Raw genomic sequence first — 12,286 nt, 5'->3', positions numbered from 1 at the left:
TCTCCCGTGGGTTCCTTTACCTGAGATTACTTTATCAATTTGCCTGAATCGAGTTTCTGAACAGATTTTAATGGGGTCAGGTTTACTTAATGTCTTTTTTTGTCTCACAGTAAAAGAGTTTGTAAATGTGTTTAAAGATGGGACTTTTTCTAGTTCATGATGGTAAACATCATTCAGGCTCAGTGGCTGAGGTCTCTTTCTGCCAGGAGTTTTAGAATGCTGAGGAGGCTGGTCTTCATTTGTAACAGATCCATGTGTCCTGGGATATTTAATGATTGGTGGACTTTTTCTCTTTGAAATGTCTTCTTTAACAATTTGTGACATTCTGTCAATTAAAATATACATAAACGTGACACCTAAAAAAAAAAAAATATGATGCTTTCAACTTGGTGGATTTAATACTGATATACACAGTATCATTAACCCTTTAAGACCTGTTTATGGCAAATACCTTTAATAAATGTCATAATATGATCATTGCAACAGATCGAATACAACTGGCTTGTTATTCTACTTTAAAAAAAAAACTATATTGATAAACATCACCAGGGTATTACAAAATGTATTCAAAATAACAATTCAACCTTTTTAAAGATTTTCTTGTTACTTGTTATTCTACTTGATGACCTGTGTTTTCTACAATATGAAAATTATCAATAAATAAAAAAAATGCCTTAATTAATTGGTGCAGGTAATCTATGAGAATCCCAAAAAGCAACCGAGAAAAAAAAAAAAACAGTTCGATTTGCTAGAACACTATCTGAGCTTAAATTTCCAACTAGCAGGTCTCAGTGTTCCTAACATCAGTAGTAACCAGTTGAAAAAGTTGAAAATATTGAAGTCATGATTTAACATCTAAAATACAATAAAAAAAATAAATAAAATTAAAAATAGATTTGTGTTGTGTTGTTGTTTTCTATTTTGTTTTATTAATTATGCTGTGGTATCTAACATGTGGCAATGCATACTGTTTCTCTTTCCCTAATACTTGCGAAGAAAAATATTTTTTCTACCCTTTCGTCTAATAGAGACCAGCTTTGATCAGGTACTGCACGACGTTTCTCCTCCAGTAATGAGTATTTTGCAACAGACACATAAATACAGCGTAGGAAGATGGTCACATAAAAAAACTAAAATCTGGTTCAGTGTATACGTACTACGTCTACAAAAAAAAAAAAAAAAAAAAACACTGTCTAACAAAGCGCATTTAATGGCTGGCATTCTAGCTTCCTTGTAGAATTGTATTTGCTTTATATGGGGTCAAAGCCCTCAACGCAGAACAAGTGCTTCCCTGATAAATACACTAGTTTTTCGGAACTTTTTGCGATTCTTATGATACCTTTCGGTGAAATACTACTGGATAACGTCAAAAAACAAGACAGTTTAACTGGTAACTTTATCTTACCTCAGCTCTCCAAACTATTGAACTCTTTAGATTGATTTTTACACATTCCTTGAGTTTACTTAATCAGTTATTTCAATTCTTACATTTTAAAAATTTACATTAACGGTGGGACGGGGGGAGGGGGCTCTGTTTTTGTTTGTATTTTTTGTACGTTCCAGTTCCTTCCTGCTGCGTGGAAATGCTTAAAAGATTACTGGAAATTACGTGGAAACGCTAATATACGAATGTTTACATGATCAACTAGAAGCTCATTAAAACACCGTTTTTCATAATCATGTTGACTTTTCTTTAATAAAAATGTGTTAATTACATTTTCCTTAGTTTGCACCAGACACTCACAGGCTCCTCGAAATCATTTAATTTATTTTATATAAAACACGAATTTTAGAAAATTATTTTAGATGTTCAACACACAATACAAAAAAATGATAATGGATCTCGAAAATCATATACATTGTAGGTCCATGCTTAATTATTTAGATCATTATCCATAAAACTCTCCACCTTGTGTAAATCCTTCATTGTGTACCATGCACACAGATGCAAATGCATTAGTTCAATGTTGACAGTATTTACTTGCCCTAAGGTAAATGTTTTCTTTTCAATCAGACAGTTTTCATTAACAAAAAGCAATTATTGTACAATACATTCATTTGCGTCTATTCCACAAAAAGGTTTAGATATGACAAACTTACTCCATCATTAACTGATGATTAACTCTGTTTTTGAAAAAGGCCATTTAATTAACTGTTGTAGTAATCATTTTCCACACTGGAGGACAACTCTCCAGCGTAATTAAACCTGTAACTCAGCACGCCGAAGATTAATCAAATAAAAATATTGAAAAATAAAAACAGAATACATAATTGCTTGGTTTGAGAGTAGATAGATAGATAGATAGACAGGCAGATAGATAGATAGATAGATAGATAGATAGATAGATAGATAGATAGATAGATAGATAGATAGATAGATAGATAGATAGATAGATAGATAGATAGATAGATAGATAGATAGATAGATAGATAGATAGATAGATAGATAGATAGATAGATAGATAGATAGATAGATAGATAGATAGATAGATAGATAGATAGATAGATAGATAGATAGATAGATAGATAGATAGATAGATAGATAGATAGATAGATAGATAGATAGATAGATAGATAGACAGGCAGACAGATAGATAGATAGATAGACAGGCAGATAGATAGATAGATAGACAGGCAGATAGATATATAGATAGATAGACAGGCAGATAGATAGATAGATAGATAGATAGATAGATAGATAGATAGATAGATAGATAGACAGGCAGATAGATAGATAGACGGAAAGCATCAGCTGATGATTTGCCATGCTTTGTAACAGATTTCCTTCCAGTAATTTAGCTCCCCACCTTGTGTCACACTTTTACACTGAGGGCTGGGGTTAGTATTGTACTTGATAGAATCGATTGGCACACAGCACAAATATGATAGAATACAGCAGTCAAATTCATTCCAATTGGGCAATGACTTTTCCCATGCAGGTGTATCAACTGAAATTAAATTACATTTTTTTTTCTTGTCCAGAAATCGTGATGAAAGTAATTTAGAGCATGTTGAGTTGTTTACAGTAACCAACATAGCTCAGAGGTGCTAGAGTTTCTGCCCTGGCAGTTGTTGATCAGTGCTTTCACAATGACATGCATTTTTAAATCTACTCCTAACCCCTTAGCAAACACTGATGTTCATCACTGGGTCAGAGAGATTGCTAAAGATTGTTGTAGCTATGCTGACCCTGTAGGACATAAAGCATGGAGATTGGGACACAAACACTATTGACTAAGGCATAGCTTGCAATAAACATTGAAATTAAATTATATTATCGGGTCCAGAACAGACAAGAAACATGAGCAGCCGTGCTGGAAATAAGCCTCTAATCCGTGATATTTCATTGATGTTCAGTAATGTGTTTTTTAAGGTTCGTATGGAAGTTAAATAACTATTACACAACTGGTACTGCAAAGCCCACCCATGTAATAATATACATTGTTATAGCAATACATCCAGTTATAAAGTATTGCTCATAACATAGTTGCCCTTGCATTATCAAGTTTGACATAAGGAATCTGACCCAATACAAGAACTAACCATCCAAAAATGCTAACGCACACAGTGGTTTTGAAAGTGCGAATCTTTCTTGATTTTAAGGGGAGGACAATAGCCAGGTAGCGCTCCATTGCATTACAGCACACAAAGCAAATGCTGGCATGCATGTTCATAAAAAACAGAAACCCACTGAACTGACATGGCACTTCCCCAGGTTTCCAATTATGACCTTGCACAATGTAAATTATCCATAGAGGCAAGGTGGATAAGTAACTCAGGTCTGCGATCATCAGATTGATCACATGCACAGGTGTGGTTCTGATAGCCTTGGTAACCTGATAGAATCCCAAGATGGCGAGAGAGTTGATTGGAAATCCAATGGTAAAAACGTAGCTGTACACAGAGTCTAAGAAAAGCAGCAATCATCACAAATCCAAACAGCTGTTTCTTCACTGGTTTCACTTTGAATGGTACGTTAGCCCAATCAATACCAATGACCCTCACCTGATTGTCAGCACCCAGTTTCTGTGGAAAGCTGAATCTGAAAAAAAATCTGTTTTGTTTGGTTTAAAATTTTTATTTTTTAATAAACGCAGCGCAGCTGTACTCCAGTCTGCTATTGCTATCTCCATTCATTTCCTGGCCTGACGTCACCACTAGCCAACCTTGTCACACTCCCATAAATCCGATTTTTCTTACACACAGAATCCATAGACTTGTGCAGTGGCCTGCAGCAGTATTCACTTATAACACAGCATACTTTATCCAAAACAAAAGCATTCAACAAGACTCAATTATTTACATAGCTTTAGAAAATATTTTTGTACTGCACACACCTGTACTGTGAATGTTGTAACCACAGTAGTCACAGTGTCCCTGTTTGAACTCCATTGTATTTGTTATATTACTGCAGTGGTCACTTATAGGCAGCCTGTGTGCAGCAACCAGTCCCAGAAACCTACCCTGAGGCTTGAGGCATCCCTATATTTTTGTTAATACAGTAATGAACCATTTTTTCTCATATTTAGTTAATTTAACTACTGTTTGTTGAGTAGAGCACAGATAAAACATTTAAGAGGTTACTTGTTGCCAAAATGCAGTTTGTATTTGTTCCAGTCACACCCAGCAAAAAACAAGATCATTCTTATTTAGGCTTTTGCTTTTGCGGAATGGTTGCACACAGCTGCCATGTATTGTGAAGAAACTTCTCATAACTATTGGTTGCCATGCACTATTTAATGTGTACAGTATAATAATTGTCAAACATGATTAGAAAGTTAACACAAAAAACTGAAATTTGATCGAGAATTTTTTTTTTTTTTCAAAACAGGCCGGTGGTTTGTAACAGTTTGTGCAGTATACATGTCGGATAAACATCTACAAACCACAGTGTACATCTGATAAATACTTCTGTCAAATCTGTAACTGCCAGCTGTTTCTGTAAACCACTTTTAGGGTCAGCGAAATAATGTTTATAAAGTTGAAAAAAGACTGATTACATAAAACTGGTGAAACAAAAACATGCAGTGCAGTCAAATACAAGCTTGCATTTAAACACAAAGCCATGTTTTGAAGACCGGGAGACCTAGTTTGAGGCAACTCTGCTATGTCAGACCTCGTCTTCCCTGATGTACCATGCAGTGGACTGAAACCTAGTCTCTTGAAACCAAGTTCCAAGCCACAAACTGGTTCTGTGTTTCCTCAGCTTAAGTTTTTTCACATGCATACAACCAAATCACACTGTTTGTTCACCTTCAGGAAGGTACTGTATTCATAACTTTAAACGCCCAATCGTAATACTTTTAGTAATACAGTACCAATACTAAAAAGAAACTTCCAGACTGCCATCGCTACACTTTGTCTAACAGTATTCTGATACTATGAAGAAGACATTCAGGCTGCAAGGACTCTGAGAAGACATCTACAGAAAAGTAGGAAAGCAATGTTTAAATGAAGTTGTTTTGCTGTTAAGAATCTCTTTGGCTATTGGTTAAAGAGCTACAGGTCTGAAGTAGAATATATCCTGTGAATCTCTGTTGTTGGTGCAGTTCTCTGCCAGCCAAAGCATTAGTTAGCTTGTAATACGGGTAGAAGCTGGCTACAGATGTGGGTGCCACGACCATATAAGTGCAGAGGGGGGAGTCTACCCATAAAATAGGCTCAGGGGGGTTTGCATGAGACAAAACATGCCTTGCGCCTTATTTACATGCATGTACTTATATCACCAACCACAGACTTCTTTCCATCCACTGTATGCAAATATTGATTTGCATGGCTCTTTCCAAAACTAGGCTTTCAGATGGCTTGGGATGGTCTCCATACTACAGAAATCATTCATCTTTTGGATTAAAATGAAGTGAAAACAAAACAGGATAAAAGCAACTTGAATGCTAAAAAGATGGAAGTAAGAAACAGCCAGAATGGGTCCAGCAGCACCGGTCCATGCATCAAAGAGGACGGCATGTACATTAAGACTCTGTTTTATCCAATGGTCTACTCTGTATTTTTTATCATTGGGTTTCCAGCAAATTGTTTGTCTTTCTATATAGCCTGGATTTTGGCACTGAGGGGAAGTGAGGTAGCGGTCTACCTGGTAAATCTCTGTGTTTCGGATCTTTTGGATATTTTAACTCTGCCTGTTTGGATTCAGAATTCCCTCAGACCTCATGTGGGCAACACACTGTGCAGTTTGACTTATTTCATCATGGATAACAGCTTCTACATTGCCACCTTGTTCCTCTGTTGCATCTCTGCAGATCGTTACTTAGCAGTGGTTTATCCCTTGTATTTTGCCACTTTGCGGTCTGTCAAATTTGCTGTACAGGTGAGCTGGATTGTAGAGTTGTCCTTGCACATAATATACTTGTATTATGAGGATATGCTGTATTCTTTCTCTGAAGAAAGACTGTGTGATAATAAACCTCCTATGCCGGAAAAGGTTGCCATTGTAAATCTGACAAGGTGTCTCACAGGATTCCTTTTACCCTTGCTTTTAATGTTTTTTTTTTATATGAGAATTTGAAAAGCTCTTTTTGCCAGCACCAGGACTGAAGACAGTGAGAAGAGAAAAATCATGAGGCTACTGTTTCTTTTGTTGATGGCTTACTTTGTTTCTTTTGTTTTCCAGACAATAATGCTCCTGCGAAGCATTTGGGAACCCCAAAACTGCGCTTTTGCTGAACAAATGAGACACCCATATCTTCTCTGTGTAGCCCTGACCACATTAAATAGTATGCTGGACCCAGTTTTTTTACTGTTTTGTGAGTGAATCTGCTAAAACGGAAATAAAGGCATTGCAGCAGTTTTTGAAGAGGAAGCTTGTGCCGCCTTTTAAAAAATCACCGTCTACTTCCACTGTACATACAGTAAGCCTTAATCTGATTCATCCGTGTTGAGAACCATGAGCTATATATTTTATATTATACTACTACATACTACAAAAATTGACTTAACTGTACTGTAGAAGCGTGGGGAAAGCAAAATTCACTGCAAAATATATTTGCAAAGAAATAGATTTTCACCCATAAAATAAATTCCCCATGACATTAAATGGGGGAAAACATTTGTACAATAGTGTATGTGCATGTGACAGAATCCACTGTCAAGTGTGCAGTACAGTATATTTAAACTGCATTCCTTGTAACTTGATAGTGCTGAATGGGGTGGTTGTTTAGGTTTGTTGGTTTACTGCCTGAAGTGGCAGTCCTCTGGTGTGTACAAATGTCCACATGCAGTATTCAGAGAGAGATCACTGACAAAAGTTAGTTTGCACATAGACAGGTGTAACAGAATTGGGGAATGAGACACACCTGCCAGTAATCTTTATAAGAATGTCAGAGTGGGCCTGATGGGGTTGCGTTCTGACCAGAGCTGTCCCAGTGTGTGGTTGCCTGAAGCAGGTAATGAAAACCCTAAAAGACATTGTGTATTGAATTATTTTTATTTATTTATTTTTTTTTTTTTGTGACAAGTATAGAGATAGAGATATTATTTTACAGGGTGTCTCGCGGTAAAAGCAAGCTGTCTTTGTTTCTGAAAGTGTCTTTGTTAATTTTTACTTGCTGCTTTTTTCACAAGTGGGCTCAAGGTGTGCCTGCTAGCACATATTTGAAAATGTCCAATTCATTGTTGGTAACTGGTAGACATCCAGTCCTGCGTTTTGGAGCAGATTGGAAAAGCTTTCTGTAAGTGGGCTCAGCCCATGCTAGATCCGTTGCAGGTCATCACTGTTTGAATAAAGGAATGCTTAGAGCACAGAAGGAGAATTCTTGGTTTCTTGAACGTTCTTTCACCCTCTCCACACCCTCGCACTCTTTCCTGTTTCAGCGCACAACATACTTTGTGTAGTAATAAACATGGGTCTACTACACGATAAAACATAGCAGCCTGTGCATTTGATTACTCGTGTTTCCTGAGCACCAAATTCTTAAAGTTTAAGTTTACACTTTTGTATATATATACACATTGCTAGAAACTCTTTGGAGTAGATTAATTAAAAACATAATGATTTCTGTCAAACTTTCCAGTGATGCAGTATACATGTTTATAATAAAAACTTTAAAATATTCATACAAGTAAATGTCATGTGTGTACGCAATGATACGTTCCTCTGGCATGTCCACCTAGGTCTGGAGTTTTGATTGAATATAGCAGCATTTGATAGAATCCACCCCTTTACACTAGTGGCATGATTAGTGCAAATATGGACCATATCATTCTAGATAAGCATGACTTTAAAGTAATGAAGGAACAGTAACATGCAAAAGTCCACCAACAACAGTAAGGAAGACCATAAATGACCATGAAATATTTGCTGTTTAATTAACTACTCAGTTTTATATTAGCTCAGAGACTCAACATTATTTAGTAACTCATGTGTACACCATTGAATCTGAAGATGCTAATGCCACATGCTGAGCCACAAAATCTGGATGAACTCAAATGATCACAAAGCAGTGATTTTTGATTAAATAATACTTGGGAGAGTATCAAAGCTTAATTAAAAGCCTAGACAATTAATTTTTGTGTGGCTCAGATAACAGTCTATACTAATTTGACTGAATTACTGTCCGTATTGTACTTTTCCAGATTCTGCAGAGCTGTTAAGGAGATACATAGCGTCATCTAAGGAAAGTAATTCTCCAAATCTAGCTGATTAATTTAGCTTTAAACCTACTTTCTTTTTCATGCATTGTATTTTATTCTGACTTTAACAGGCTAAACATAATTTTAGTAAATTCATTTTTTTTCAAGAGGCATTATCATCAATGTATTATTTCAGAGTTTGACCAGTTTAAGTGTTTGGGTGTTTAATTTACACATACTGTATTCTGTATGAGAAATACAATTTCTAGTAAATAATGCCATCCAGGATTATTTACCTGATCATGTAATTCATACCATAAATGAGCAAATGGGGTGTATAGATTTCATGTATATGTAAACTTGATCATTATCATCTGCTCATTGCACCTGCTGTTCTTATGTTGGCTTTTCAATGCAAATATATCAATATTTTCAAAGGCACACTGTCCAGTAAACAATAACGCAAAGGTACAATTTGTTCAGAAAGTTCAGCCAAAGTGCAGGTCCTAATCTGTAAGATCTGTATACAAGTAGATGGAAGAGTTGCCTTTTTTAAAGTGTTGGATATAATACATTTCATAGGGGATTATGCTTGTTTTTATCAGTCTGAAGAAGCACAGTTGACTGTAGTCTGGACTAAAACTGACTTGAACACCCTAGAAACTTTAATTTGTATAAACATATTTTATAGTTTTAAATTAAAGACATAGAACAGGTGAATGCAGTGCCCCTCCTCTCCAAATATGGCCAACAGTGTCTTACTGTGTGTGTGTGTGGCGTGCGTGCGTGCGTGTGTTTTAATAGATTGCGTCTCTATAGTATGTCTATAATTCGCACTTAAAGTTACAATACTTTCCTTGATGTATTCTAATTTACCAGCAGGTGGCATCCTTTGTACAGTAAATGAGGTAAATGAGAAAATACAGTATTTAATTAGAATTAAATTAAATGAAATACCTGCAGTGTTGGAGGGACAATTCATATTGAGTTTGTCAAATTGGTGATAAAAATAAATTCCACCCCAGGATACAGGAACCCACTTTCTTAGTTAGTTTTGCATATCCATAGCCAAAGGTTGTGTTTCTTTGCTCGCTGGTCGGTAGCATAAATAATGCACAAGAATCTCACAAAAGCAAATCATAAAATAATGAGCAGGTTATGTATTAGACAGGATGAGTCTCAGATAGATGCTCTTTTTGGACTAAATATTAAAATACTACAACAGGCTAAAACAATAAGCCGTATGATAACTCCTATTCATTGTATGTGTGCAACACCACAGCATTCTATTCAATAATATATAGCACTATCAAACATATTGCAACCAAACTGTTGAAGAAATATATACTTTACACTATCTGAAAGCTCTTGAAAACTTCACATACAGAACAAATGGAAATGTGCACTGTTGCACCCTCCAAAGTTACAATGTGTAAAACACAAAATTAGGACATGCACCATGGTCTTCAACCAATTTACCAATTTGTTTTCTTGCAATGTGTTCAAAATTGTAGATATTCTTCGGCCTGCAAGAATTTCTTTAACTGAAGTGTGTGCAACTCAAACCACACACGAAAAAAAATATCCATGCAACACTTCCTTATTTTGTCTCTTTCTTTGTTCTTTTAAATTGTCCCAAATGTTAGTGTTAAATGATCTGGTTTGCTGAATACACACAAACGGCATTTAATTGGATCGGTTATATATAAGGTTTGGAGCAACAGAACCACCATCAATAATTCAGGAGAAGGTCAGTGAAAAGAATTAAAGTAATTTCCTTTTTAAAAAGTTAACCTAGAAGACTCCATAGTATTCCACAATGAAAACTATGACATTTAGAAATACTAAGATACTTGATAAATTCAATGACAGCATTTTTTTGTTTGTTTTGAAAGCAGGTGCAGAAACAAATGGGTGTGTGAAATGTATGTTTGTTAACATCCTGCTATTTTTAAAGGAAGTGCTGTATAACATCATATTTTAGACCAACACTGCGATAAGGCAGTTTCAGTATCAGAAGGAGCAAGCTATAAGAGACAAGAAACAGGTATCTACTTTCTAATTGATTTCTCTGATGCATATTTAATTTTATTTATTTATTATTTTTTTGGTATTTAATAGCACAGATACCTGTATTTACTATTTTGTATTTGATATATACAAATTCTACAATACTTTGTAACCCTTGGAAGCATAGTGTTGCCAGTCAGAATAGATCATTTTTTCTCTATGTAATAATAATAATTACTGTAGGCTTTACACTGATGGTATTTATACATATTCTGCAATTGTTTCTTTGGATACTTCCTCTGCTTTGTTTGTTTTTGTTCCAGAATCTAGGGGAAGACCTCTAGGTTTTACACATCTCCTTGAAGATTGGAAACCAGACTATCCTGATTCGATGTCCTTGAATAATAGCATGGACTGTTTCATTAAGCATGATCTTGATCAGTTCTTGTTCCCTATCGTGTATATTACTGTCATTATGATAAGCATTCCAGCAAACTCGTTATCACTATATGTGTCCTACAAACATATAAAAAGGGGAAATGAGCTTGGCATCTACCTCTTCAACTTATCAGTGGCAGATCTGCTTTACACGCTGACTTTGCCATTATGGGTGGATTACTCTCTGAACCATGACAACTGGAAGCATGGGCCTCATCTATGTAAGTTGTGCAGCTTTCTGATGTACACAAACTTTTATACTAGTGCAGCCTTCCTGTGCTGCATATCAATAGACAGATACTTGGTGGTTGTTTATCCCTTAAGATTCTATGTTTTGAGAAAAGTAAAAACTGCAGTTTACGTCAGCGGACTAATCTGGGCTATTGAATTATCAGGTAATATTATTATATTGCTGACTGAACAGACTCACAATGACACCTTGAGCCATGTGCTCTGCTATGACAAATTTCCTTTGGAAGAATGGAAAGCTACACTTAATTATGGGCGGTTCTTTATAGGGTTCCTGCTGCCAGCAATGCTAATGGTATTTTGCTGTCAAAGGATTTACAAAGTTATCAAAACTAATATAGCCACCCAAGATCATGATAAGATAAAGATTACAAAGTTGCTCATAAGCATCGTGGTAGCTTTTTTAATTTGCTTCACTCCTTACCATGTTGTTATGCTGATTCGGAGCATAACCGAACCACACATGTGCGAAGTTGCCAAGAGACTCTCTGTGCCGTACAAATTAACCATGGCTCTATCAAGCTTCAATTGCATTGCCGACCCCTTTCTCTATTCCTTTGTAAGTGAAAGTGCCAGAACAGACATGCTCACTGCTGTCTCGTTTTTCAAGAAAAATCCTAAACAACCTAGTGCACTGAATGGCGTAAATGCAGTTGAAAAAGGATAGTTTTTTTACACACTTTCAGTAAAGGATGTTGTAAGATATGTTTTATTATTATTATTATTATTATTATTATTATTATTACATTTGAAAAATACCAGGTTTTTTTCTATAACCTTAAAGATTTTTGGGGGGGGGAAATACTAGTGGTTTACCAAAATAAAACCAGTGTATTGCCCTGAAGAACCTCGGAAAGCCATTAGTAGACTGCATAATTTCCAGCAATGGCAGCACAATGGATATAGAACCAGTGTTTCACAGTTTCCATAGTTGGTTCATACCATTGTGATGTCATTGGTATGTGAATATATTAAAATGTAACAAATGTGATTCATTTTCACC

At 35.7% G+C, this 12,286-nt stretch overlaps 1 protein-coding gene and 1 pseudogene across 1 annotated transcript; both read left to right on the top strand.

The window, feature by feature from the left end:
• Positions 1–5,899: 5,899 nt before the first annotated feature.
• Positions 5,900–6,896, top strand: LOC121324313 (annotated as a pseudogene).
• A 3,568-nt stretch (positions 6,897–10,464) lies between these two features.
• On the top strand, positions 10,465–11,950 carry LOC121324312 (psychosine receptor-like). Its single transcript, XM_041266037.1, has 2 exons — positions 10,465–10,633; positions 10,920–11,950. Exon 2 carries the CDS (start codon positions 10,988–10,990, stop codon positions 11,948–11,950), a length of 963 nt encoding a protein of 320 aa, XP_041121971.1. The 5' UTR covers positions 10,465–10,633; positions 10,920–10,987.
• Positions 11,951–12,286: the final 336 nt, after the last annotated feature.

Source organism: Polyodon spathula, chromosome 12 (assembly GCF_017654505.1).
Source record: "Polyodon spathula isolate WHYD16114869_AA chromosome 12, ASM1765450v1, whole genome shotgun sequence".
Taxonomy (NCBI): domain Eukaryota; kingdom Metazoa; phylum Chordata; class Actinopteri; order Acipenseriformes; family Polyodontidae; genus Polyodon; species Polyodon spathula.
Note: the sequence above shows the minus strand (reverse complement) of the source record. Positions and strands in the feature narration are given on the sequence as shown.

What these genes read in the sequence shown, in the direction of transcription:
- LOC121324312 (XM_041266037.1), top strand. Translation starts at nt 10,988, where the DNA reads ATGTCCTTGAATAATAGCATGGACTGTTTCATTAAGCATGATCTTGAT.